Source organism: Arvicanthis niloticus, chromosome 2 (genome assembly GCF_011762505.2).
Source record: "Arvicanthis niloticus isolate mArvNil1 chromosome 2, mArvNil1.pat.X, whole genome shotgun sequence".
In the NCBI taxonomy this organism is placed as follows: Eukaryota; Metazoa; Chordata; class Mammalia; order Rodentia; family Muridae; genus Arvicanthis; species Arvicanthis niloticus.
The window spans coordinates 60,813,999-60,841,721 of record NC_047659.1 but is presented as its reverse complement, the minus strand read 5'-3'; the positions used below and the strand labels follow the sequence as shown (position 1 = coordinate 60,841,721).

At 34.4% G+C, this 27,723-nt stretch overlaps 3 protein-coding genes across 3 annotated transcripts; all 3 read left to right on the top strand.

The window, feature by feature from the left end:
• Positions 1 to 6,632: 6,632 nt before the first annotated feature.
• On the top strand, positions 6,633 to 11,567 carry LOC117704045 (olfactory receptor 8J3-like). The gene is made up of 2 exons (XM_034496010.2): positions 6,633 to 6,739; positions 10,084 to 11,567. The coding sequence occupies exon 2, from the start codon at positions 10,103 to 10,105 to the stop codon at positions 11,048 to 11,050; it is 948 nt and encodes a 315-aa protein (XP_034351901.1). The 5' UTR covers positions 6,633 to 6,739; positions 10,084 to 10,102; the 3' UTR covers positions 11,051 to 11,567.
• A 1,978-nt stretch (positions 11,568 to 13,545) lies between these two features.
• Positions 13,546 to 17,267, top strand: LOC117703777 (olfactory receptor 8U9-like). The gene is made up of 2 exons (XM_034495607.2): positions 13,546 to 13,573; positions 16,164 to 17,267. The coding sequence occupies exon 2, from the start codon at positions 16,179 to 16,181 to the stop codon at positions 17,136 to 17,138; it is 960 nt and encodes a 319-aa protein (XP_034351498.1). The 5' UTR covers positions 13,546 to 13,573; positions 16,164 to 16,178; the 3' UTR covers positions 17,139 to 17,267.
• A 2,760-nt stretch (positions 17,268 to 20,027) lies between these two features.
• LOC117703517 (olfactory receptor 8U9) lies at positions 20,028 to 27,672 on the top strand. Its single transcript, XM_076929012.1, has 2 exons — positions 20,028 to 20,055; positions 23,352 to 27,672. The coding sequence occupies exon 2, from the start codon at positions 23,367 to 23,369 to the stop codon at positions 24,309 to 24,311; it is 945 nt and encodes a 314-aa protein (XP_076785127.1). The 5' UTR covers positions 20,028 to 20,055; positions 23,352 to 23,366; the 3' UTR covers positions 24,312 to 27,672.
• Positions 27,673 to 27,723: the final 51 nt, after the last annotated feature.

The following is a 27,723-nucleotide window of genomic DNA, read 5'->3' as shown; positions in this document are numbered from 1 at the left end:
TGTTTCTTGGAAAATGTTTTCCTAATTAAACATTCCTCCAAGGTCATTACTTCCTTGACATCCCCCTCATCAATGATACTAACCTGTCATTTAGCCTTCTTCTTCAGACCCTGACCTTGGCCTACCAGCTCCTTACCAACCTGGCCTCTAAAGATTTCTGGCTATATGGAGCCCTGGAATTAACTCACAACTACCACTTACAGTTTCTCCAGTGACTCTGCCAAGTAACATCACTACACCTTTCAGCTGCCCCAACTCTGGTGTTGCCACAACCCCATACCTTTACTCTATCATTCTTTTAGGCATGGCAGATTGTTTTAAGACATCTGGGACATGTTCTGTAGGAGTTCTAGGATCGCTAGACTACAACAGAACCATACCCTTGATACCTCATCTCAGCCACAGTGCCCTATAGTCCAAAACATGTCAATTCTCTATGGTCCTCAGGTGTCCCATCGTCTTTCTGTCAGCTAGTCAGGGGTTTACACATTGATGTTCCTTTTCTCAAAATTAGGAGTAATTCACAGCAATTAACCTCTACCAATCCTTGTCGTAGACTCAATACTTGCCTAACATAACAAGAGGGAAGTTCAAATTGTGCCACTTCTGGCTTCTGTGGAAATTACTGCAGATGCTGCTACTAAAAAGGCAAAGCTGACTACCTCTCTAACCTTACATAATCAGGTCTCTCTCCAGCTTGACAACAGTCTTCAAGAGGTGGGTCAAATCATGCTCACCCTCCAAAGGTAGATGGATTACCTGGTAGCAGGCGTGCTTCAGAACCTACAGGGACTAGATCTTCTTACTGCTAAAGAGGGAGGCTTTGTCTTTTTCTCCAAGAAGAATGCTGCTTTTACATCAACCAGTCTGGTATAGTGGGAAACAATCCATCAACTACAATCAGACATCCAAAAATGCAAAGAATGACCTGCTACCTCTGATTCCTGGGTTTTCAAAAACTCTGTATGAAAATGGATACTGCCCTTCCCAACCCCGCTTCTTGTCATTTTTTTTTCTGCTTTTACTGTTTGCTCCCTGCCTCATTAACCTTTCCACCTTCCTCCAATGACAAATTCATAAAATTTCTAACCAATTAATCAGTTCTTTAACACGATTACCAACCACTGTCCACAGAAGAGCCTCATGCAAACAGCTATTGACTGAGCCCTGAGAGTGAGGGTCAGCTATGCCCCCAAAATTGATGAAGTCTCTAGACTGCAGGACGTAGTTTAAGAGATCTGATGTCCCTTTTCTTGCCACACTATCAGCTCCCTCCTCCTTTTTCTTTTCTTCCATGATAAGAAAAAGAGAAAATATTAGCAATCAGGCACATCTATAGACAGCTAGAAGTGATGTCACAGCAATCGTTTATCTTTACAACCAGTTCTCAGGGACCTGGTGATGAGACTCATCTCAAGGTGACAGCATTGCTCCAGTGTCCATCCCTTTGCACATGCACCATCTCCTCCCAACCCCCACCCCCACAGCACATCCCTTTGTGCATGGGTCACAACCTGGATAAAATACCAGTCCTGCCTACCTCCTCTCTCTGTCTCTCCACTCTCTCCCAGAGGCTGCCTCTGACACCCCCCCCCCCATTCCCAATAAACTTCCCACATGAGACCTGTTGCATGTTGTGATTTGTTTGGGACCATGCCACCTACTTAGTCTTTCACAGGACTTGTACATTCTGTCATCAATGCTATGGATACTTCAGAAGTAACTGAAATTAATTTGTATTAATTTCTAGGCTCTTTAAAAAGATGATATGTATTTTATATGGTAAAAATTAAAAGAACATAAAAGAACAATTTAAAAACAAAACAATATATCAAGCTATATGTGTATAGCTTACTCCAAAACATTTTATAGAGCAAGGATGTCAGAAAATGTTTTAAGGAATCAAAGTATTAACTATCTAAGACTAATACAAGTAATTTTTATGTAAATATATTTATATAATTTAAATAAAAGGTTTTCATCTTGTCTTCAATATTACCATAAATATCAAAAAATCATGTAACAAAACCAGCAATATGAGAAATGAGAAGTCTCCTATTGTTTAAGACATCATATTGTTCAGAAATATGGCTTGGAATTTCCTTAACTGGAATTGACCTGAGTAACAACACCATGAGGACTAGCTTTTATAGCACTACCATGAAAGCTTCCAACAGAGAAAAGGAAGCAAAAATCCTACCCAGCATTAAGATATCTGAGCCACAACAGCCAGCAACATGTAAAGATAACCCTGAGGGTGTTGTAGCATTGATGGAAACCAACAATTCTCTATTCAGACTAGATCCATTCAACAGATCTGGAGAACAAGCTAGCTACTCAAGAAGCATGAAGCCATGGTTCTTGAAAAATCTACAACTACCAATGTATTAAACCAGCATAATCTCTAACAGCAATCTAAATAGTTTCTCTATATTCACAGATAAGTATAATACCCCAGCTCTCATCAAGGAAACAATTCTTTGTAACTGAAGAAGATCATAAGAAAAAAAAAACACAATCAAAGTACACAGTTATAGACCCTAGTCTAAATAGATACATCTACAAAACACTCCTGCACCTAAGGCTCAGGGAATATTGTGGAAGATGAAGCTAAAATATTCTAAAAAAAAAAAAAAAAAAAAAAAAAAAAAAAAAAAAAAAAAAAAAAAAAAAAAAAAAAAAACTAGAGATGATCAGGGAGTTTTCTTCGAGTCTGTGTCTCCTAGTAAAATCATAAAAATACACCTATAAAGCCTCATTAACATAACTATCTAATTGTGAACTGAATCAGGGAAACAGTAGACATGAAAATGTGGATAGGGAAAAGCCTGAGTCCTCTACTGTACACAAAGAATGTCAGGCAACTAAGGAGTACTTAGAATAGGAAAATCTCCAGGAAAGAGCATAATAATTCGTTATTCAATACCAAGTGTTCAGCTTTGAAAACATACATACAAAAAACATAATACAGACTAATCTGATTAGGTCATATTTAGGAACATATACAAATACATATACATATATGCATGTAATAATAATTAATAAAAAATGACTATGTTTGACAGAGACCAAAGAGGATTATATGGAGGTGCTTAGATGGTTGAAATGTATGGGAAAAATTATGCAATTGTATAAATCTAAAAATTAAAACAAAAAAAGTTTAACAATATCACAAGATGTATGTGTTTAATTTACTTAGTAAAACATCAACAGTAATTTATCTTCTCATATTTTATTATGCTTAATAATGTTTTTACTGTGTTTTTATTTCCACATTTTAATACCGTGCATTGCTTTTCTACAATAGATTTTTTTAGAATCAAGCCTAAGGAAGTCACTATTTTTAAATGTTATTGTGCTTAAAGTATGAGATTCAGAGTAACTGGTACCTCTAGTTCATCATGTTATAACAATTGATCCTCTAAAGTCCTATTTTTAATATATTTTAACAGCTTTCAGTGCAGGAACTCCTGTTTTATTACAAATTTCCTTATTTTCACCCTAATCCCTCAGAATGTATATGAATATAGAAAGTGGACCATTAAAAGATAATTACATTAAAATTACATTGTGTTGCACTGTATGTTCTTAAAATAAGATGTTCCTCTTAAAGCCCAGAGAACCCAGCAGAAGAGGACACACAAAGCACATAAGAGCCAGAGGGGTTAGAGGACACTAGGAGAACAGACCTTCTAAATGAATTGACTAATGTTCATATGAAGTCATAGATACTGAAGTAGCAAGCATAAGGCTGAAATTGTTCTGTAACAGGTCCACTGGGTTATTCATTATAGCTTCTAGTTCAGTATTTTTATGGAACTTCTGAATGTGTGAACTAAAAGGTCTCTGATTCTTGTGATTTCTATTGGTGCTCTGTTGGTTTTGCCTTATCCAAATTCAATGTGATAGTTTTTGTTTTATTTTATTATAATTTTATTTTATTATGTTTGGTTATTATCTCTTAGATGTCTGTTCTTTTGTAATGAGATATACAAATGGAGTGAATCTGGAAAGAAGAAGAGGTGGACAGGTACTAGAAAGAGTGGAAATATTCAAGATAAACTATGTGAGAAAATAATATATTTTTAATAAGGTCAAAATAACTAAACAAAATAATAATAATGAAGAGAAGCTTATCAGAGAGTTAATATTATTCCTGTCCTTGCTTTGGATTTTTTTCATATTTACTCTAGATACAAATACATCTTATTTATTCAGCTTCAATCTACTACTGGTTGGGAAAAATCACCTATATACAGAAGTCTACCTCTAAGACTTGAAAACAAAGAATGTCAATACCAATGTTTTAAATTATTTAACAAAATTCTTTAACAAAATAGGGATCATTATTTTCTGAGTTTGGTCCCACATAAATCTAGGTCTTTTCTTTTAGAACTAACAATTGACAACCCCTTTAGAATGACAATGAAGATATTTGCATCTATTTTTGTTAGAGAATGTGATTTAAATGTAAATTAGATGGCTTCATAAGAGTTCACAGAGACTGAAGAAGCAATCAGTCATGGAGCCTGCATGGCTCAGCACTAAGTCTTCTGCATGGATGCTATGGTTGCTTAACTGGGACTTTGTGGGATGTCTATCAGTGTCAATCCTGGTGTCTCAGATACTTTTGCTTTTTCTGGTACCCTTTCCTCCCACTGGGTTGCCTCTCCAGCCTTTATATGAGGGTTTATGAGCACTCTTATTGCATCTTCTTATGGAATGGTTGGTTGATATTTCTGGGAGGCCTGTTTTTTTCTGAAGGGAAAAGGAAGCACTATAAATCTGGGGGAGAGAAAGGTATGGTGGGATGAGATTTAGAGGAGAGGAGGGATGAGGACTGTGGTTGAGATGTACTATATGAGAGAAGAATAAAAAAGAAAAGAACAAACAAAGAGGGGTTGTTAGAATGTTACTTACTGAAAGTCTAAGTCTATTTATTGTTTGATTTATTTTAATTAAAATATTATTACATTACTAAAAAGTTAGGATAGGAGGCTGAGACAGACAGAAAATATACTCAACACAAAATTAATTCAAGTAAGAGAATGTGAGGACATAGTGAGAGAAAACTAAGCAAAACTAGAACAAACTGTGAGAACCTTTGTCTTTCAGTTTGTACAACATGAAAAAAATGTCATTTTCACCATATAAACTTCCTTGATGGGGTAATTTTTTGTGGACTTTCTCAATAACTAATATACCATTTGTGCTTTTTTCTTTTTCTGTATTTTTTAATAGTGTCTATCTATGTATCTATGATTGTCCTACACTCCCTACACAGTCCAGAGTGGCCTGAAATTTACAGAAATCTGCCCGCCTCTGCCTTCTGAGTGAAGAAATTAAAGGCATGTGCACCTCACCTGCCTTTGTGCTAATTTCTCTATTCAGGCATCACGAGGAGCAAATAACCATACCCAAACTTTTAATTTCTTAGTTTCTCGAAATCTTAAAAAGTATATATTACAGTGTACAAATCTTTATAATAAACATGCAAATAGATGAGCCGACTTTTAATAACCTTTTAATCACCTAACTTTTAATTCTGAATTTCTAAATCTATTTCTATTTTTAGATATTAGGATTTAAAATTTAAATATATAGCTTCTGCATAATTTCTGAGTGTCCATAATTTAGTACATTAACTTATATATGTATATATGTGTGTGTGTGTGCATAAGACATATATACATATATATGGAGAATTAATCTACAGAGAAAAATATGTTAAATGCACACAATTATATAAGATTTGCAGTGGACACTGAATGTAAATAGTACACAAATTTAAATTCAATGATTACAAAATACATTTTGAATTAAAAATGTTCAGTCATATTCACAAGACTTCACATGCATATACTTAAAGAGGCCATAACAGTGCATCTAATGTCTTCCTCTGTGTCTTCCAATCTCTTGAGTTTCTTGATCCTGTACTTCCCTGAACTGTAACTTGTACTTTGACTAGGCTAGCTAGCTATTAAACACTAGAGATCATATGTATTACTTTCCAATGTTGATTGACAATCAACTGAAACCTTTACCCAGGTTTTTAATGTAGTTACTAGGTCTTTATGCTTTCAATTCAAACACTCTTGCACACCAACACATTTTTGTAGTCTATGGATGTTGTAGTTTAAAATCCACTTCATACCATTCCTGGAGGTAATGGTTACGTTGATTGTATTATTGAATTAAAGGAAATCAAACATGAAGACAGATATTGTAATGATTATCAAATTCCATAAAGATATAATTTGTTCTTGCTTTGTTGCTATATCACTAGTTCTTAGGTTTTAAGTAATGCATGTTTGCAATAAAGAATTCTGGCAGAAAGGGAAGTTCTTTGACAGATGTACTTTTATCACTACTCCTCTTACTTCACATGGACTTGAACTAAATTTCATTCCATAATAGAGGCTTAGACTACACCAAAGTAAGCTCAATGTAAACACAACAAATAGGAGGATAGGGAGTTCTCATCCATCCTGGGAATACACTCTGAGACCTTTAAAAAAAAAAAAAACTGCATTAATTCCTAGAGGGTTCCTATAGAGGAGTATTGTTAAGGAACTAGTCCTTGTGGCAAATTCCCGAAGGATACAAAAGACTATTTATGGATCATAGCATCACCGTGCTTCACAGTTTGACTCTCATAAGTTTATAGAGCTGAATCAACTCATGGATACAGCCATGTAAAGATTTTAACTAAGAACATAAAGTATAATATCCATTCCAGGTGGGTTAAAATAATTCATATTATTGTATAAGCTTTTAAAATCAATATCATGTCTTAAACAAACCATCCCTTTTTATTTTTAGAAGACTATGAACAGATAGTAAGCAAGTAGTAAAATATTCAAACTAGCATTTGTTCAGGCCATTTTAACTATTTTTATTAACATAGGTTAGGGTAATGATCAGTCATTCATACTTTTTAAAACTGAATTATCACTGTGTCTTATGTATTAAGTAACATATTTCTGAAATACTGAATTTTTATCTCTGAGATGATATATGTAGTTTTATTGTTTATATTGTCTATATTGACAGAAGCAAGGAATTTATCACAGACTATAATGAATCTGCCTAAATTATAGTTAAGAGTCTGTTGAAAGGAAACATTTTGCTGAGGTGTCAGAATACTGGGCTTCTATTTAATAAAGCATTTGCTAAAACAGTGGACTTCAACTACCAGAGGCCCAGGACCCTAGTTTATTATGATGAGGTCTTTTTCATATTCATGGGTAACATTCTTAGGAGCTGAATATTCTTTCTAAAATTTGCACCTAGGTTATTTACCAAGTACAGAAAATTCAAATTAACTTCATTGCCTCCCTCCACCATGTATAAAAGCAAAGCTCTGGATGATTTTAGACATCCTCCCATCCAGCTTCTACATCTTCTTCAGTCCTGGGTTTGCAGAGCTGCACCACCATGCCTGCTTCTCCTTTCCTTTCATTTTGAGGTAGTATCTTGCTACATGACTGAAACTGGGCTGGAAACTGGTATATGATTCACCATCCTTCTGCCTTAGCATCCAAAGTACTGAGATTAGTATCAACTATCTTGTCTAAAACATTTTCTTTTAGTATTACGCTAGGCTTTCAAAAGGAAAAGTGGTGCTGTCAGTGTTGGACATTAGGTGAGCAGTACCAAACATAGTTTTAAATTAAAGACAGATATGTACTGTGATACATGGCTTAACATTATACCCCTATGCTTACTTCATAGTATCTCAAGTACCTGTAACATAGACATCACTAATAACTTGATTCACTAAACAAGTAATAAATATTTTATAAGCAAGAAAAGCACAGTATGTTGAAAACAAGAATTGCATTATTACATTTTAAATAATTCCTTATGAAAAATCAAACAACTTCATAAACTTTGACCTGATTCTCAAGTATTCCCATAAAAATCTCTATTATGTATACAATCTGTCACTTCTTGCCCCATATGATTCAATGCATGGATTATAGTAAGGACATCATCTTACTCTTCTTCTGGAAGTCAAATTTATCTTTCAAACTCATCTTCACTTTGGTCCACATAGTACTATCTCACTTCAAAAAGTCTATACAAACCATGAAAGGCGCTTTTTATGTTTTAAAGTTTCTTTTTAAGACCCATCTCTAGCCCTTTTCAAATCCTGTAATTCATAATCTTTACAATGGTAAAAAATATGGTTCAATTAAGTTAATAGAAATATTTTCCTCTCTTAAACTTTCTCCATGATTCACAAATAAGAAAAGTAATTAGGAAATCTATATAGTAATATATCTCTCAAAGGTATATCACACATGATACTACTAATTCCCAATTCCTCATAGAAACCTGATCACATATTCTTCTCTTATCCTGACCCTTCCATACATGTAAAATATCTGCTTGTTCACTCATTTTCTATTGCAGAGAAAGGTATTTTTCCCATATTTCTTGTGGCTCAAAATCCTGGAAATTTTTTTCTTTCTGACACTTTATATAATCATTTTCTTGTGTTTATTTAAAGTTGAATTTAAATGGTGTTTTGACAGAAGCAAGTCCCCCGTTATTCCATGTCAAATTATTCTCCCTGGTTGATTCAATGAAACCCTGAGTGCATTTTACTCATTCTACCTCTTACCTGTTGCAGTGATTTTGCTCACATGTTTATTTTACAAATTGTGTTTACTTGGCCAAAACATCAGATTCATGAAGAAAGAAAAATGATTTATGCGATGCTTCAATACTGTTTGTCCCAGAGAAAAAACTCAAATGTATAGTTAACAAATAAATAATAAAAGAGACACCAAGAAACCAGAGGGACAGAGTGATGTCTGTTGTCAGAGTCAAAGGTATCAGCTGCCCTATAATGCTAGGATTCACTGGGTTTTATTTATTTTACTTTGATTTTATTTTATTTTACACTGTCACTTTTTATTGTTCTTTTCTAGCAACGGCTAAGGTCTCTACATTTTTTTCTGTCCATTTTAGAAAGAAGGAACATATCAACAGCTCTTAGATTTTTATCAGGCATTTTTAAAAGCATAATTATACCATGACACTACAAACATTACATATAAATTTGTAGCTGCAGGGTGACTGTGTGATTTGCCTGCCTAAATTCAGTTGTGAATGCTAATGGAACCCCAGCTGTCATTAGGACAAATGATCATCCATAAATAACTACAGTAACTTACTTAGCATATAAAAGTAACATGAAATTCTGTGATAAATATACACATTATTATAATAGGAATTTTAAAAAGATGTCCAACTAGTGTTATAAAAATATTAACACATTCATGTTAATGATTAAATCGTTAGTTAACTTTTACACATTAAAAAATCAAAATTTAGTAATATTATGATTGATTAAAATATAATGAAAGAGATATGAAGCTTGTTGCAAAAGAATAAAAGTTGTAGGCTAAAGGTAGGTGGTCCTATGAATAATGTCATAATATTACAAAACTCTTAACATTTTCATATAATCTTTTGAAGGTAGAGAGAGATTCAACACTCTTAATACTATGCTTCAGGACATAGTTTCATGTAATTCTGTGTTAATAAATGAAACAAAAAATTAATGAAAAGATAACAAGTATGGTGAGAAAAATATTTAAGTTAAATTTCCATCCAATGAGTTTATATGACAGTTCAAAGAAAATGGGAAGGACAGCAGCTATAAACATATATGTGCCAGATTAGACAAGTCTCAGTTTAATTATATTTTAGATCATTAAAAATCATAAGGATCCTTATGCTCTTTCTTACTTAACAAGAAACAAGGTTATATAATAGCTTCAAGTACTGCAGGTTGAGTGCATGTCTGTCCTTCCATATGAATCAAAGTAGTCCACAAACCTCACCTGATGTAGCATCATCTATTTAATTTATTATCCCTCACGTTACATCAGCACAAGTTTAGGCAGAAAACTTTGAGTTTAATAACTGAAATTTAACTCATTCATAATTAGAAAAAAAAAGACAAAACCCCCCAAAAAAACCTCACTCAAGGACTTCCCCTTGTATCTAATGGCAATGGTAGAAAATACTTCCTTAACTTTGTATGGCATCCTTTTCTTTTCAAAACAGATGAACTTACAACTTTTACATGGCTTCTAGAAACTTATCTCATGTCTCTGAGTTCATTCTTGTCGGTGTTTCAGACCGTCCAGAACTGCAGGTACCACTTTTCTTTCTCTTCTTGGTCATCTACATGCTGACAGCATCAGGGAACCTGGGCATCATTACCCTCACCACTGTGGACCCACGCCTGCAAACTCCCATGTACTTCTTCCTCCGTCACCTGGCCGTCATCAACTTTGGCAACTCCACTGTCATTGCTCCTAAAATGCTGGTCAACTTCCTAGTCAGTAAGAAAACTACCTTATACTATGAATGTGCCACGCAGCTGGGAGGATTCCTGGTTTTCATTGTGGCAGAGATCTTCATGCTCGCTGTGATGGCCTATGACCGCTATGTGGCCATCTGCAACCCACTGCTCTACATGGTGGTGGTGTCTCGACGGGTCTGCTTTCTGCTGGTGGCCCTCACATACTTCTATGGCTTTTGCACAGCCATTGTTGTTTCATCCTGTGTGTTCTCTGTGTCTTATTGCTCCTCCAAGAAAATCAATCATTTTTACTGTGATAATGTCCCTCTCTTAGCACTTTCTTGTTCTGACACCTACCTGCCAGAAACTGTAGTCTTTATATCTGCAGCTACAAACTTGTTCTTTTCCATGAGTATAGTGCTGGTATCCTATTTCAACATTGTGTTGTCTATCCTAAGGATCCGTTCATCAGAAGGAAGGAAAAAAGCCTTTTCCACCTGTGCTTCCCATATGATGGCTGTCACAGTTTTCTATGGGACGTTGTTGTTTATGTATTTGCAACCTCAAACTAACCACTCGCTAGATACTGATAAGATGGCCTCCGTGTTTTATACATTGGTGATCCCAATGCTGAACCCCATGATCTACAGTCTGAGGAACAAGGATGTGAAGGCTGCTTTAAAGAGATTCATGACAAATCCATGTGATTCTTTTAAATCACTGTAATTTTAAGTCTTTCTAAGTTAATAAAGACAACTGAAGAGTTATCAGGAACTGAGACAATAGCTCTTTCCATGTGACTTTATCACAGTGATTTCCTTCCAGATAGTGCAATGTACAAAGTAAAGGTGCACTGTGACAATGGAAAAGAATGACAAACACTAACTCAGCTAGGAAACAGAGTAACACTACCACTGACAAGTCAATCTTACAATGGGCTCTTCTTAATATAAACAAGGGAGCAATTCACTGCTTTTATTTCTTTACCTGAGCATATAACTTTAATCCAATGATGAGAAAAACTGAGAAGGTGAACAACACAGAAAACACTGGCCAGTATATTTTCCAAATAGCCATAACGTACAGAGAAACTGTGGCAGCATAGAGGACACTACGGAAATAGACTAAGTGGATGCCTATTTTGGATAAAATGTTTGAATTTAAATGGAAAAAATACCTAAATTATGAATAAAAGATGTAATCCATAAATGGCAATAAATATATTTGATATTCATCAAACATATTATTTGAACATATTGTAGAATCTCTTTATTTCCCATGTCAATTTGTGAACTTTTATTTTAAAATAAAATCTGGAGGCTGGGGATATCACTGAGGTAGTGGAGTGTTTATTATGCATGAAACCCAAGGTTTTCTCCCCAGAACTACCTTGGATGTGAAGTGCAGTTTGTGAAATAAGACTTGTATATAAAAATTATTTGTTTTACAGATAAGACTGTTGACAATATTTCACAACATTAAAACAGTCAAAAAATAGTGTAAAGTCCTCATTCACACAGCATTGCACATGTGTGTACATTAATCCCCCATGCATACATACACACACCCAAACAAAATTAAAATCTTACATAGTGTACTTTACACATCATTGACACTTCATTAAAACTTTAGACCTCATGGTTTTAATAGTATGGATTTGTAATCACTACACCAAGAAGTTAAAAAGTATCAGCCAGTCTTGTACAACAACAAGAATAATTTTGAGACCTTCTTAAATGTCAAATATGTGGCTATTTATTGACTAGAATAACTCATGAGACCACAAATTATAAATTTTATCACTAAAAAGAAAATATTTTTATCAATCAAAAATTTAAAACCACAGAGTTCACAGTCTTTAGCTATATAAATGCATATTCTTATCTCTAGCCATCATTTATCTTTTATTATTTTTTTCAGTGATTTACCTGCTGTTTACTTTTATCAATATAAACACATCTGGAATTGTGCCAAGAAAATAATTAATGGCCTTCTAATTTTCTACAGTTATAAAGTCTCTATACAACTTAGCATTATTACTTTATTTAATTGGGCCTATCATGTATTCACATGTTTATCCCCAGTAATAATATGCTTTCTGAGCATTTATGAAATATACTGTAATCCAAGGACTTTGGGCAAGGTCATTGCTCACCGAGAAGTTCACACTGGCTTTTTTTTTTCTTTTTCCTTTTTTTTTTTCTATTCACGGTTCCAGAAGATTGGCTTTGTCCTTTCTGAGCCTGTGGTTGTAATCTAAATGTTAATACAGCAAGCCCTTCATAGAAATTGAAAGAGGAATCACTGTATAAAGTTGGTAAACATTCAACTCTGTTCTTTTTGTTTCTAGCTTTACTGAGTAAAAGTCAATCTAAAAAGTGTCATTTCATATTTATTTATGCAGCCTTTATTAGCACATTATTAGAAATGTTTTCATATTTTTACAGACTAAATAAAAGCTTTGTACAGCTCAAAATATTTTTATACTGAAAGTAGAAAACTTATTACCTGACGTAAAGAAGGGAGACAGACCAGAGTTATAGTAGGAGGCTGTGTTTAGTCAGTGCATTTGTATATTAAAATACAATATATAACGCATTAGTATCTGTCAGTATTACATGCTAAAAACAAGTAAAAATAAAAAAGTCATCTGTAAGTGCTATGCTTAGTATTCTTGTTTGCAAGAATATATGTTTAATTATATTGAGGGTGAAGTGCTTAGCCTTCATCCACATTTTAAAATTTTATGTTAAACAATCTTCTGACGTTACCCATTAAAACAAAGTACATGCACTGAGATTTACAAAATGCTTTGTACATAAAGAGTTGTTGATGATAATTTCTTCCAATAATTAGATGCACTTTGTTTTTTTTCTTTTTTTCTTCACATAAAGTGGAATTTGTTGAAAAAAATGTTTAAAGTCCTCACCTTATTTCCAAAGTCAGATTAAAAGATACTATTTAATTCAACACAAAAAGACATAGTGACATTGTTTAGTTACAGTGACATTATTAAAAGTTATCAGAACCTTTGTAAAAACACCACACTGAAGGCAAAACTATAGATAAATTCTTCAGAGACAAGAATTTCTTTGAATATATCTCCCACTGGAACATAGACTCATGTTTTCTGATCTCATTCTCTTATTCTCTGGAGTAAGAGCCTCTGGGACAGAGACACAACAAAACCATGCAGCCAACTACTCTGTGCACCCACTATGAGGAGACATAGAAGAACATCCTACCTGGGTAGGTTGAAAGAGTATCTGAGTGAATTAGTACAAGATGAAATTAAGTATGACACAAAACAGTTGTTTGCAATAAAACAGGGTTTGTTTGTTTGTTTGTTTGTTTTTGTTGATTTTTTTTTTTTTTTTACAAACTGATAAGAGTGTTTTCTCTGGTTTCCTTAGGTTTTGTATATGGTAACAAGTTATAATATAAGATGTATTAAGTATAAATTCATCAAATAAATAGCCCATTTGCAAGCTACAACATTAGGGAAAACAGAGCTCACATTGAACCAAATTATAATCCCTGTGAAAATTGAATTTTATCCTTGAGGTACCTATAATTTTACTTCACATTAACACTGAGCATATTAGACAAATGTCACTAATATGACCCTAAATAGACTTTACAAAGAAAAAAGTATGCCTTAAGTATACAGGTAAGAACTACTAAAATACTCTTATTTTACTAATGTATTTACTTTTATGGAGTAATTTTAGAAAAACTAAAATAGTTTCTAGGTTTTCATAGCAACTTATTTTTTTAGATAAAAAGTTAATAGAGAAAGCGAGTGAGGGGGCTAAAAAAACAAAGTAGTTGAAGAAAAATGAAATGTAATATTATTTAGATATGTAAAACTATGAAATTTAGGCAATGTTAATAAGGAAAAAAAAGTTTTCTCAACTTCAAGTGCAACAGGAAAATAATAAGTTCACAGCACAGCTCAAATCTTCTTTTAAAAAGAATACACCTAAAAACCATGCAAAAGGATATGACTTATAAATTGATCCATAAAAAAGCTCAAATCTCTTGGAAAACAAATACAAATGCTATTTCAGATAATACAACTAAATTACAAGAACAACCATTTTCTTTTGCCATCTCCTTGTCTTGTACTTTAGAGATTACATAAGATGATCCACATGTATGATCCCAGAACATGGAAGATAAAGTTGAGACTAGCATGGGTTAAACGGCAAGATTTTCTCTCATAAGAAACCAAAAATGTGAAAAGAAAAAGAAAGAGTAGATAGAGATATTGGTATGTTCTAAACAAATATTGCCTGTATTCAATTTGGACTTTCAGGAGTAAGGAAGCATATTATATTCAGTTTAGAACATAAGTGTGAGTCTTGAGTAAGAAATAACGTTAAGATATGACGATAATAAAAAACAATTGTTGGATGCTATTTCACTGATTATATTTTATCTTGGACTTTTCATCTTTAAAATACCCATAAAATAGGATATTTTTATTAAGACTTAGTAAAACAAAATGAAACAAACAAACACAATTGCTGTGCCTTATGTAATGTCATCTACTTTCAGTTCTGCATTATGAAGATATCTTTAAGGTAGTATTATAAGCTAGAGTATGTATATAAAATAACTTTTATAAATAAGGGAAAGTACAAAACTGTATTTATAACACTATTAGAGCAATAAAACAGTTTTAAGTTATGTTTTAGAGTATGTGCATCATATAAGTCATGTGTTTCCAAATGACAATTCTATTCCAGTGTTGCACATACATTGATCATTCCCATCAACATTCGTTGCTCTTTCTTTTTTTTTTCCCACTCTCTTCTCAGATAGCTCTTCTTTCTACCTTAACGTATGGGTATATGAACTTGTATATGTTCAATTACAAAGACAAGATGAAACTCTAACAGTGTTGCAACTGCAGAAGAGGTTGTATACTTTGTAAATATATTTAATATTTATAAATATTAATAAATATATATAATCATGGCTAGGACATTTTAACAAATCAAGAAAATTTATATGAATGTAGTAAGCAAAATCTTTAAACTAAAAATAGCCTAATGTGGACTTTTTCACTGCTCAGTTTTAAATAAATGATTAATTTAGAAAAAAGGGAAATATTCATTTTATTTAAATAATTCCTCTGTGTTTTTATTTTTTCATTTTTATTTTCTGATGGCTTCAAACTTTTTTTCTTTTTTCTTTTTTCCTTTTTCTTTTTTCTTTTTTCTCAACAAGATTCTTCTATGTAGCTCTGGGTGTTCTGGAACTTGCTCTTTAGAACAGTAGAGACTCCAACTCAGAGATCCTCCTGTCTCTTCCTCCCGAGTGCTGGAATTAAATGCATGCACCACCATATAGAATGAATTATACTCATTTCCTTTTGATCAACACCCTACTATGTCCTTCCCCTCCCCAAATGTCACCTCTTTACAATGGGTCCACTCTTCCATTCATATCTTCTTTATGCATATGGTCTATTGAGATAAATTAGAACTGGTTGTGTGAGGTTGGGTGGGAAGTTAGTCACTGAAGGAAGAAGAATTTATCTGTGGCAACACCACCAAAGAAAGTGAACCCCTCCCACAATATGAATTGATTCCTCCTGACTCTTTGTGCAACCTAGCCCATATTCAGCATCCCAATAACATAACAATCTCTAAAATATTGGAAAAATTAGGACAAACTTTCTTTTTAGGAAACAATAAAATACTAAGAAGGTCTTGTGTCATCCAAAGTATAAATACATTAAGTACAAATACAGTGAAAGTATAAATACATTTGCTGTATATAAATATTGTATTTACATACAGTAAAGAATTTTTCTTTACTCCTCCTACAGATGACCTGAAGACTCATGGCTCAGATAAATTGCACCCAGGTGACAGAGTTCATTCTTATTGGTCTCACAGATCGAGAAGAGTTGAAGATGCCTCTCTTTGTGGTCTTCTTATTCATCTATCTTTTTACAGCAATAGGCAACCTGGGACTGATCTTGGTCATTAGAACAGATGCAAGACTCAACACACCCATGTACTTCTTCCTCAGCAACCTGGCTTTTGTTGATTTTTGCTACTCATCTGTCATTACACCCAAGATGCTTGGGAATTTCTTATATAATCAAAACTTCATATCCTTCAATGCATGTGCTGCCCAGTTAGGCTGCTTTCTCACATTTATGGTATCAGAGTGCTTGCTCCTGGCTTCCATGGCATATGATAGATATGCAGCCATTTGTAACCCTCTACTGTATATGGTCACAATGTCCCCTGGAATCTGCATTCAGCTTGTAGTTGTGCCCTATAGCTATAGTTTCCTCATGGCATTGATTCACACTCTTCTAACCTTTCGCCTATCCTACTGCCATTCCAATATCATCAATCACTTCTACTGTGACGACATGCCTCTTCTCAGGCTAACTTGCTCAGATACTCACTACAAGCAGCTGTCTATTTTGGCCTGTGCTGGAATCACATTTATTTCTTCTGTTCTTATTGTTTCTGTATCTTACATGTTCATTATTTCTGCCATTCTGAGGATGCACTCAGCTGAAGGAAGACGTAAGGCCTTTTCCACCTGCAGCTCTCACATGATGGCTGTGAGCATATTCTATGGAACTCTCATCTTTATGTACTTGCAGCCGAGCTCTGACCACTCTCTTGATACAGATAAGATGGCTTCTGTCTTCTACACAGTGATCATCCCCATGTTGAACCCTTTGATCTACAGTCTCAGGAATAAGGATGTGAAAGATGCCCTGAAGAGAATCATGGACAATAGAAACCAGACTTCTATATTTAGAGAACTAAGAAAATGATTTTAATAAACAAACATAGACTTTTGTTCTTAGTTTTTTTCTTCCCAGTATTGGTAAAATGAATTTAATGTCATATACTTAATACCTGTTCAATAGAGATCTCTTCCTTATAAAACCATTTCTATATGCTCTCTTTCTTTTACTATTTTTTATTTTACTGAAAATAGATAATTTTTCATACAATATATTTTGATTGCAGTTTCTTCACCCCTGACTCCTCCCAAATCTTCCCCACTTTTCCTTCTATCTGAGTGAACCCCATCTCTGTTTCTAATTAAAACAAAAATAGGCAACAAAGAGATAATAATGAAATATAATAAAATGGAAAGAAAAACAAACAAATTGAAACAGGATAAAACAAATGAACATAAGGAAAAAAGTCCAAGAAAAAGGCACAAGAAATAGATAGAGATGTAGAAACTTACTCATTCTCATGCTCAGGTGTCCCATAAAAACACAAAAGAAGCCATAACATACACAAAACCTGTAGTGTAAAGAAAGAGAAGTACAAAACTTATACTTAATTAAAAATAAAAATAATGTCTCTACCAAATTACTCCATTCAGGACTCAGAAAACCCCACAGAAAAAGAAACAGAAAGAGTGTAAGAGTCAGAGAGGATGGATAATTCCAAGTAAACAAGGCTTTCTAGACACAAAAGAGCTGACACACATATCTACTCACAGAGACTGAAACAGCATGCAAAGATCATGCATGATTCTGCACCAGATGGGGTCCTAGTGCTGAAAGAAATAGTGGACACAAGGCCTCATCCCAAACCTGGAAGCTATCTCCAACAGATAATCACTTGCAAATGAAAAAAAAAATAGTTCTATCCAAGCGAGTCTCACTGGGGAAATAAATCACTCTTAAGGATAGGCCACATGCCCAGCAATAGAAGATCAATTGAAAATGAACTCACTGGCACCTTTGGAGGAGGGTCTTTGTTGTATAAGATTATACTGGGCCTTTTAAAATATAATCTTTGTCCTTTCTTCAACATGTTTTACTTCTTTTGGCTTTAAAATAATGACTGTAGCACCTCTAGCAGGTAATTTTAAGAAAATGGTACTCTGCCTGTTGGCTTCCCTATGTTTTTTGTTTTTGTTGTCCGTGTTGTTTGTTTGTTTTAAGACGACCTGTGTTTCTTGGAGGGAACCAATAAATTAATCTTGCCTTTCTTGCTTCATTTGGTAAAGGCATTTACTTCCCAGTATATGAATATTTTCAAAATGAAAACGAATGGATTTAAAACAAACTATTTCACATATAGCTCATCTTCAATTAATTGGGAAATTGGGTACTATCTCTACTGGCTGATTTATTTTATTCAAATATAAAAGTCACATTTCATATGTTTATGACTGAAGGATGTTCATAGTGTGGAGCAAAACATACCCTTATAATTTAGGCTTCTAACTTCATATCAAAACTGGGAGAAAAGTTATCTTCCATACACCAAGGGTTTAAAGGGCCTTATCGCTAAAGAATTTTAAGTTCTCCAAGGAAACTAATTTACATTTCTTTGTCCACTGCCTATTGAATAGTAAGATATACCTGGGGTTCTTGTATATCTGCAGTTATTATTGGCTTTCTTAAAATACTGAAGCCTCAAAAGAATTTTATATGAAAAGGTAAGAAAACAGTGTTTTTAGTTCCTTTCCTCACATTCAATGAAAGCTTTTCTATTGAAAGCTGTCATCACCAGGCAGTGGTGGCACATGCCTTTAATCCCAGCACTTGGAACGCAGAGGCAGGTGGATTTCTGAGTTCAAGGCCAGCCTGGTCTACATAGTGAGTTCCAGGACAGTCAGGGCTACACAGAGAAACCCTGTCTCGAAAAACAAACAAACAAACAAACAAAAACAAACAAAAATAAAACAACAACAACCAAAAAACTGCCTTCTGTTCTTAGAGATGTTTTTATTCAGTTTGTACTACAATAAAAATGCCATAAATTTACAGATTGAATAATAAAAAAGGTTTGAAATCATTTTTGCAACTCTTGGCAGTTACTTTCAGTTTAGACCTACTAGAGAAAGACTGGTGGAGGAATGGTCTACACAATTTGAATTTTGTCCAATGTGTAACATTGTTACAAATCAGGTTGAGAGCTAGCTAGAGTCCAATTATATTGTTACAGAATAGCAATTATGTGTTTCATTCAGGCTTATTTCAGTTTAATTTTCTGTCATTAACAAATGAAACACTATAAAAATTATAATATCCAATTTTGAATTGGCATAATGTTTACCACCATAGAATTTGATTTTTAGTAGAAAAGAATGATTAAATTAGGTAGGAAGATTTATATCATGTCATTTTTTCACCTTTAATCTATATGCTATGGATGTACTATATTTATAAAGATTTATAAAGGTTACATTATAGATATAGTCTTTCACACTTTCAAAAAATAGGTTTTATCTCTATTATGGAATCCACAGGTCCAAACATGATCAAGGTTCTTTCTAATAAAAATAGAACTTTATTTTTAATAATCCTCTGAAATAGGTTCTTGGGACTTAGCTCTTCCAAATCATATGCAAATTTTAAGAAGTATTATAACATAATTCCTATATCTTTTGCAATGATAAGTATAAACAGGGTTACTAAGCAACTAATAGTATGACAGTGGAAATCAGAGAAAAACGACAATTCTGAAATCAGAATATTAGAGAAATGATGTGATAAAATTGAGTTTAAGATCTGTGTTTTCTATAAACCAAAGAATTATATTAATTATCTCTCACTTGTCTTGGGATACCTATGGGGCATAGACAATAATTTTCCCTGATAACCTTTCTTACATCATTCTTCTAAGTAGATCCTTTGGGATAGAGACACCAATAAAAGCCCATAGTTTGTTGCCCCCCAAACATTACTTGCCAAGGAAGTAAAACCTCATGTTTTCCAAGTAAGTTCAATGGACAGTTTTTGACATTAATGATAAAATAAATATTTTAAAATTGAAAATTATAATAGTCTTCAGAATGAAACATTTTATATTTAAAATGGTTTTTTCGGAAATAAAGTTTAATCAAGTTTATTCTTATTCTATTTTAGTTGTATATGTATTTAATAGTATATAAAATGTATAATTTTGAATATTTTTACATGTTTAATGACAGCTTTTAATACATTTCCAACACTAAATCATGTCTAAAAATATTTTTATGCCATCATCAAGCAGATTTACAAACTAAAGCATAATTTTCTTTTTATATTTGAAATTGTTTCCTTAAATTAAAAGTTGGACATTGTTTATTCATATCAAAGTAAAATATATGAATTTTAAAAGTCCCTTGCTCGAGAACCTAAAGCTTTCAATGTGAGTTAAACTGACTGGTCAGTGATGGTCTTCCATCCTCCTGTGTCTCTGCTAGGAGTACAGGTGCATACTTAAACCAGGCCTGGCTTTAATGTGGATGCTTAGGATCTGAGCTCAAAGCTTGCCCAACAAATACTTTAGGCATCAAGCCATCTCTAGAAATCCTATAATGCAACTCTCTTCTATAAAATACATTGAAATAGAAAACTTTGAAAATAATTATGTATCGTGTAGTACTTTCCCTATAAACATCTCAGATTAAACAACAACTATCATATAAAACCATTCTGAGTTACTTCAATATGTTAGTCAGAAAGAAAAACAGAAGCTGCAAATTGGTGTTTGCATAATATTTTCTGAATTTAATGTCTATAACACCATTTCTCAAATTTGATCTCAACTTTTCAGAGAGAGATCTACAAGATTAGGTACCAGGTACATATATGCATATGTATGTTATATTATCTTGTGAATAGGAACATTGTCCAAGTAAATATATGGAGACACTGCACTTAAAGTACAATACTGATGAAATAATGTTGATATAGTTTATATCATATAGTGTGTGTGTGTGTGTGTGTGTGTGTGTGTGTGTGTCTATGTTTCTGTATACCTGTCACATAAAAAGTGACAAGACTTTGTAAGTTGCAGTAAATCACTTGGGAAGCAGTAGCACTTTTTAATTAAAGTCATTTTAAAATATGTATAAATGCAGTGGGTGGGAGCATGTAATATGTCTTACATATGAAGATTACTTTGTAACTGTATGTCGCAAAAAATCGGAGAAACATTTTAGACATGCAATGGTGAGAATTATTGGCCGAACACTTTCTACTCCTTTGACTGTTGGGTGTGCTCTTTTCATATCCATTTCCTCCCTTCTGCTTATCTTGTTTACTTGTTGTTTATATTTTCCTGTAGAAGAAACTTATAAAAATCCTGGCCCAGGGTTTCTACCCTACCTTTGGTTATTGAGTTCCCCAGATGAAAGACACACTCACAGCCTTTATATTTACAATAAGCCTTAAGCCACACAATAGCTGGGCGCTGCCTACCCTCAATACTGTTAAAATCTACTTTCCTATCGATAATCCAAGTTATGACTTACTATTTATTATGTTTTATCTGAGCTGCTATTAGCTCCAATTGGGGAGTCCTCAGATCCATGTTCTCTTGACTCAACACATGGCCTTTTCTCCTTCCTCCTCTCCTGCACATTCTTCATCTTCCTCACTGATCTCAAGCCTGGTAAACCCTACATATGTCTCTTCTGTCCACCTTTGGCATCTTTATTCACCAATCAAAATTAACTTGCATGCAGGGGTGCAAAGGCAATGTGCAGACTCAAGGTTTTGACCCCCTGCCCTGTCCCCGTGCACTTAGCATTACAATAGACAGTAAAGAACAAAACTTCAACATTTTCCTTTCTCTCTCTCTCTCTCTCTCTCTCTCTCTCTCTCTCTCTCTCTCTCTCTCTCTATCTCTCTCTCTCTTCACACACACACACACACACACACACACACACACACACTATTATTTTGTGTTTTGAGAGATAGCTCTTTGTCTTTCTATATACAAATGAGGGTGAATTCGAATGCCTGATACCTCCTGCCTTCACCTATTACATTCTGGAATTACAGGCATGCATCACCACACTTAGATCATTCCTTCTGACTATCCTTTTCTTCTGTGTGTACATTGTTTCTGTCCTCTTTAGTATGAGCTCTGCTGAGGGGAGAGATGAGGCCATAAAGAAGATATAATCATGAAATACCTTGGAGCTTATTAGAAGCCCAGCTTTGAATTCAAAAGTTCTGTCAGATACTGAAATGTTCTGAGAATCTTTTTTTTTTCATTTGTATGAGTATTTTACAACAGATTATTGTCATGCACCAAGCAGAAATAAATATGCTAGAAACATATCAGAGTGTTTGTCATCATGCTAGTCATATGCATTACTAAGACAACTACAAACATGAAAGTGACTGAAACACATAGAATAAGGGCCCTAAACAGTAAGGTATCCAGTGTAAAGATGGAGGATCAGGCACAATACAATAGCTGGGACAAGAGAGTCTTGTATAAGCTGTTGACTTACTCTAAGCAAGTTTATTTAGAAATATAACATCCTATGAACTATTTACAGAGAGAGGAATGGGCCAAGGTCAGCAGAGAGCCAAATTAGACAAATTCAAACGAGAACACAGAATACTCAGACAGGATGACCTTAGGACTGATAACCACAACACAGAGAAGAGTTAGTTTCAGAGAAAGATCGCTCTTGACTACAGGCAGTGACTAAAGGTCCAGATTGGGCTTGCCATTTCTGCTTCTGGACAAGGACAGAGACACAGAATGAAAGTTTCTTTTATTCTGGGATCAGGACCTCTTAGAAAAAAATAGGGTCTTTATGATTCCCAACATGTAGTTGGCTATCATAATTTCTCTATGATACGTGGTAGACAAAGAATAAAAGAGAATTCTGTATGTTTTCATGGAAACAAACTACAGTTTCTGTTACATAAGTATAGTGATACCTTTGGAATAAAATCCTTTTAACTATATGCATGGCATTATTTCCTGATAAGTATTTGTTTTCAATATTCAAAAATCGAATGTTGAGTGGCCAGTAATCAATGGAAACTTCAGAAAAAGACTGAAGCAATGGACTGGTTGCTCTCGTGCTATCAGTTTGGAGGGAGAGAAACATTTCCCAGAAAATAACCTCTTCATGATCATCTATTGCTCTGACTCCAAAAGAGCTAAGCCCTTTAAAATTCAACTATAATTTTCATGTTAACATGGAATGTGTTTCGCTACATTAAGATAAAATACTCTTGTCAAAATGTTGGTTACAATCTTTTCTATTGACTTCTGCACAGATTTCATAAAGACTCATGGCTCAGATAAACTGCACCCAGGTGACAGAGTTCATTCTTGTGGGCCTCACAGATCGTGAGGAGCTGAAGATGCCCCTCTTTGTGGTATTCTTATCCATCTACCTTTTCACAACACTTGGCAACCTGGGACTGATCTTGATTATTAGAACAGATGCGAGACTCAACACACCCATGTACTTCTTCCTCAGCAACCTGGCTTTTGTTGATTTCTGCTACTCGTCTGTCATTACACCCAAGATGCTTGGGAATTTCTTGTACAAACAAAATATGATATCCTTCAATGCATGTGCTGCTCAGTTAGGCTGTTTCCTAGCCTTTATGACAGCTGAGTGTTTGCTCCTGGCTTCCATGGCCTATGACAGGTATGTGGCCATTTGCAACCCTCTACTCTATATGGTCCTAATGTCCCCAGGAATCTGCTTTCAGCTTGTAGCTGCCCCCTATAGCTACAGCTTTCTGGTCGCACTGTTTCATGCCATCCTCACCTTTCGCCTCTGCTATTGTCACTCCAATACCATCAATCACTTCTACTGTGATGACATGCCTCTCCTTAGGCTAACCTGCTCAGACACTCACTCCAAACAGCTATGGATCTTTGTCTGTGCTGGCATCATGTTCATTTCCTCTCTTCTCATTGTTTTTATTTCCTACACTTTCATTATTTCTGCCATCCTAAGGATGCGTTCTGCTGAGGGTAGACGTAAGGCTTTCTCCACATGTGGTTCCCACATGATGGCAGTGACCATTTTCTATGGAACCCTCATCTTTATGTACTTGCAGCCCAGTTCTAACCACTCTCTAGACACAGATAAAATGGCTTCTGTCTTCTACACAGTGATCATCCCCATGTTGAACCCCTTGATCTACAGCCTAAGGAACAAGGAAGTGAAGGATGCCTTGAAGAAATTAATTATCAGTAGAAATCAAATGTTTATGTCATGAAATTATGAAAATTACTTGATGGACTATGTGTGTTCTATCTTCTTCCAATAAAAGACTACTTATTGATATACTATATGTAGTATATATACCAAAATATGTCTACTTATTAATACATGTATTTATAAAAAACATCTTCCCTATATAGAGAAATTTTCAATGTAAGATGTTATTTTATATACAAAATTAGATATAATAATTTGAAATCTGTTTTTGTAACAACAGTGAAAAAAATATTTGGATAATAAGCCTCTATAGCAAAGTCTAACTTGCCAAAAAAACATTTAAATTGTCAATCTTTCCTTTTTGTTTTTTAATTATACTTTTGAGGTTTTAATATAATTGTAGCATTTATCCCTACCATTTTCTCTATCAAAACCATTCCACATATCCTTCCAAGCTCTTCTTCAAGTCCATGTACTCTTTTTTCACTAATTGTTATTACATGTATGCATGTTTGAGTGTATAGAAATATGTTTGTAAATATCACCTGCTTAGTCTGTATAATGTTACTTGTCTGTCTGTTTTCAGGGATGACTACATACCATGAACAATAATAGTGTATTATTCTTCTCTAGGAAAGACCACCTCTCCTGCCTATAGTTCATTCTACAAGGTTGAGACTTCACAGGCTTTTCTCTATTTAGATTGTCATGTTCATTGCCATAATCCTTATCCAGTGAGAGTCTATGGGTATATTTTCTGATGTTATTTGGAGACATGATCTCATAGCAAACTCCCTAATCCTCAGGCTCTTATAATCTTTCTCTGTCTTCTTTTCCTCTTCCACGATGTTCTCTGAGGCTCAGGTGCAGGAGAGTTTTGTAGCTGCATCCATTGAGACTGCACTCCACTACAGTACCCTTAGGGTTGTTGTGCCATGAGGGTCATTGGTGTGGTTCATTAGCATCTTAGCTGAATGGAGCTATTGGTTATCTCCCTCCTTTGGGACCTTTTCTAGTGCTTTCTGGTACTATGAAACTTGTCTTTGGAGAGGGGACATTCTGGTCAGTTCCAACTCAAGGGTCCTTGGGTTTTATTTCTGTCATGCATAGTGTCACCAGCAACAGAGACTTATTTTTATCTTCTTCAGAGCAACAAAGAGCAACAGTAAAAGTGTATAGTTTGGGGAGTCTCTTAGACAGTCCTATCCAATAACTGAAAGATATTCTCATGTATTCAATTGAGGTCTTAGTTAAGTGATATTTGGCTCTTTTTTTCTATTTATTTTCATTTCAGATGTTATCCCCTTTCCCCATTTCCTCTCCACCCAGAAACCCCCTATCTCATCTCCCTTTCTCTTGTTTCTATGAAGATGTACACCTACCTACCCACCTACTCCCACCTTCCCACCCTCGAATTCCCCACTGGGTCATCCAACCTTCAAGGGACCAAGGATCTCCTCTCCCATCTATGCCCTAAAAGGCCATCCTTCCCTACATATACAGTTGGGGCCATGAGTCCCTTCCTATGTGCTCTCAGGCTGATGGTTTAGACCCTGGGAGCTCTGGTTGGTTGGAATTGTTGCTCTCACCATGGTACCACAAATCCTTTCAGCTCCTTAGGTCTTCTCTCTAACTTCTCCATTGGGAACCCCATGATCAGTTCAATAGTTAGCTGGGAGCATCATCTTTGGCTCTTGAAGGAAACATTTCAGTCCAGTTGAGAAAAATTTATTAAAACTATGTGTGTATATTTATACATAAACATGTATAATAGGTTCTTTTTAGCTAGTTAATGGTATGTGATTTATTTTCAGACATGCTCTTGTTGTTTTACCTGCCTACTTCCTTCTTTTATATTTAGCTCTGTCATTATTCCTAAACATAATCCCTTTTCTCATTTTCTAAACTTTTATATGCCTGTTGTACTTGTCATCTCTGAGGCATACTGCCTCTGTCTGATAACTTAGGCCTAGTAATGAAAGCTTCTAGCCTCTGTATAATCTTATCTAGGTCTTAAAGGTTTTCAGCCTCTGAAATATACTGCTGAATAAGCTAACCCCTTCCTAGTTCTTTCTGATCTCTGCCTAACAGGCTCAACTTAGCTGTTCTGGCTCAAACTTCACTGCAAGCTGACTGATTCAATTTGGCTTCTCTCAGCTTCTCTAAAATTACCCTGCTTGGCCTCAAACTAACTCTGCCAGTCTTGTTTTAATTTTCTGGCTCCTTCTCATTGTCTGGTTTGATCTATTTTAATCTATTTCTAGCTTGTTCTCTCTGCAAACAGTCTGTAAAACTGTTCTGGTAATACTGCCCCCTCTTTTCTTCTCTTAGTGCACTGCTTTCTTAAGTAGCTTCCCATTTCTTTCTCTTCTCCTGAAAGTTAGGCATATACTATTCTGTCAAATGTTTCTCTGATTTATTGCTTTGTCTTCCATTCAATGAGATATCACTTTCAAACCTGGTTGTTTCCTTCTACAAACTCAGTTTACCTTAATTGTTTGGGATTAAATGTGTATACTAAGGGTATGCGTTTATTCCAGCTAGAGGGATTAAAAGTATATGCTAAAGGTGAGCCACAACACAGCAAGAAACAGGTTATTTTTGTTGTTGTTGTTGTTTTGTTTTGCTTTTTTTCAGTAAATAACACAGTCCTGGGGTTCACATTATAATCAAAAGATATTTCAACACTCATATTCCCCCTGTCCCTTTTCCACCACATTCTGTATTCAACTCCTTTTCTGGCTTTAAATTGACTTTTTCCTATGTCCCTAAGATCACTTATGTATTCTTTTCTTCATAATTATTAATGTTTGTAAGGTCACTGCTAGAACTCAGAGAAATACTCAACTATTTCTTCCACCCACTTCAGTACTCTTACTTTACACTAGTAATATTCTCGGTGAAAAGCAATACCCTAAATTTTACTTGTTTTTCTAATTTCTTGAAAGCACATATGAAACTCTAAAACTGTCTTATCATATTAATTTAAAATTTTTTGCTTACTAATGACAGAACTACTATACTTCAGTTACATTCATGTAAAGAATTGGATATGACTTTTTATTGTCATATGTGTCTTGATTGGCCTTTACAAAGTAACCCTTTAAAATATGTTTTAATATGACTCTTAGCACATGTTATGTCTTTCTCATTCTATGTTTTAAAAATATAGTTGGAGGACACAATCCCTAGAGAAAAGCATTATATGCTAATCTAATGTACTTACAGTAGTTGAAATAATATAGGCCATGTAACCAGTAGAAAGACTTTCCATTTCTTATTGAGGTATGATATAGATAGCATAACAAAATGTAATGTAGCTTTGTGAAAGAGAGCATCATGTCCCTATCAGCATTCCTATTTTATCATCAAAAAGAAAAAATAATTTTAAAGCAATGAAGTTTTGCCCTATATTTCAATTCACAAATGAGTCTAGTACTTTTTTCATGCATATTAACAGGAGATATAAT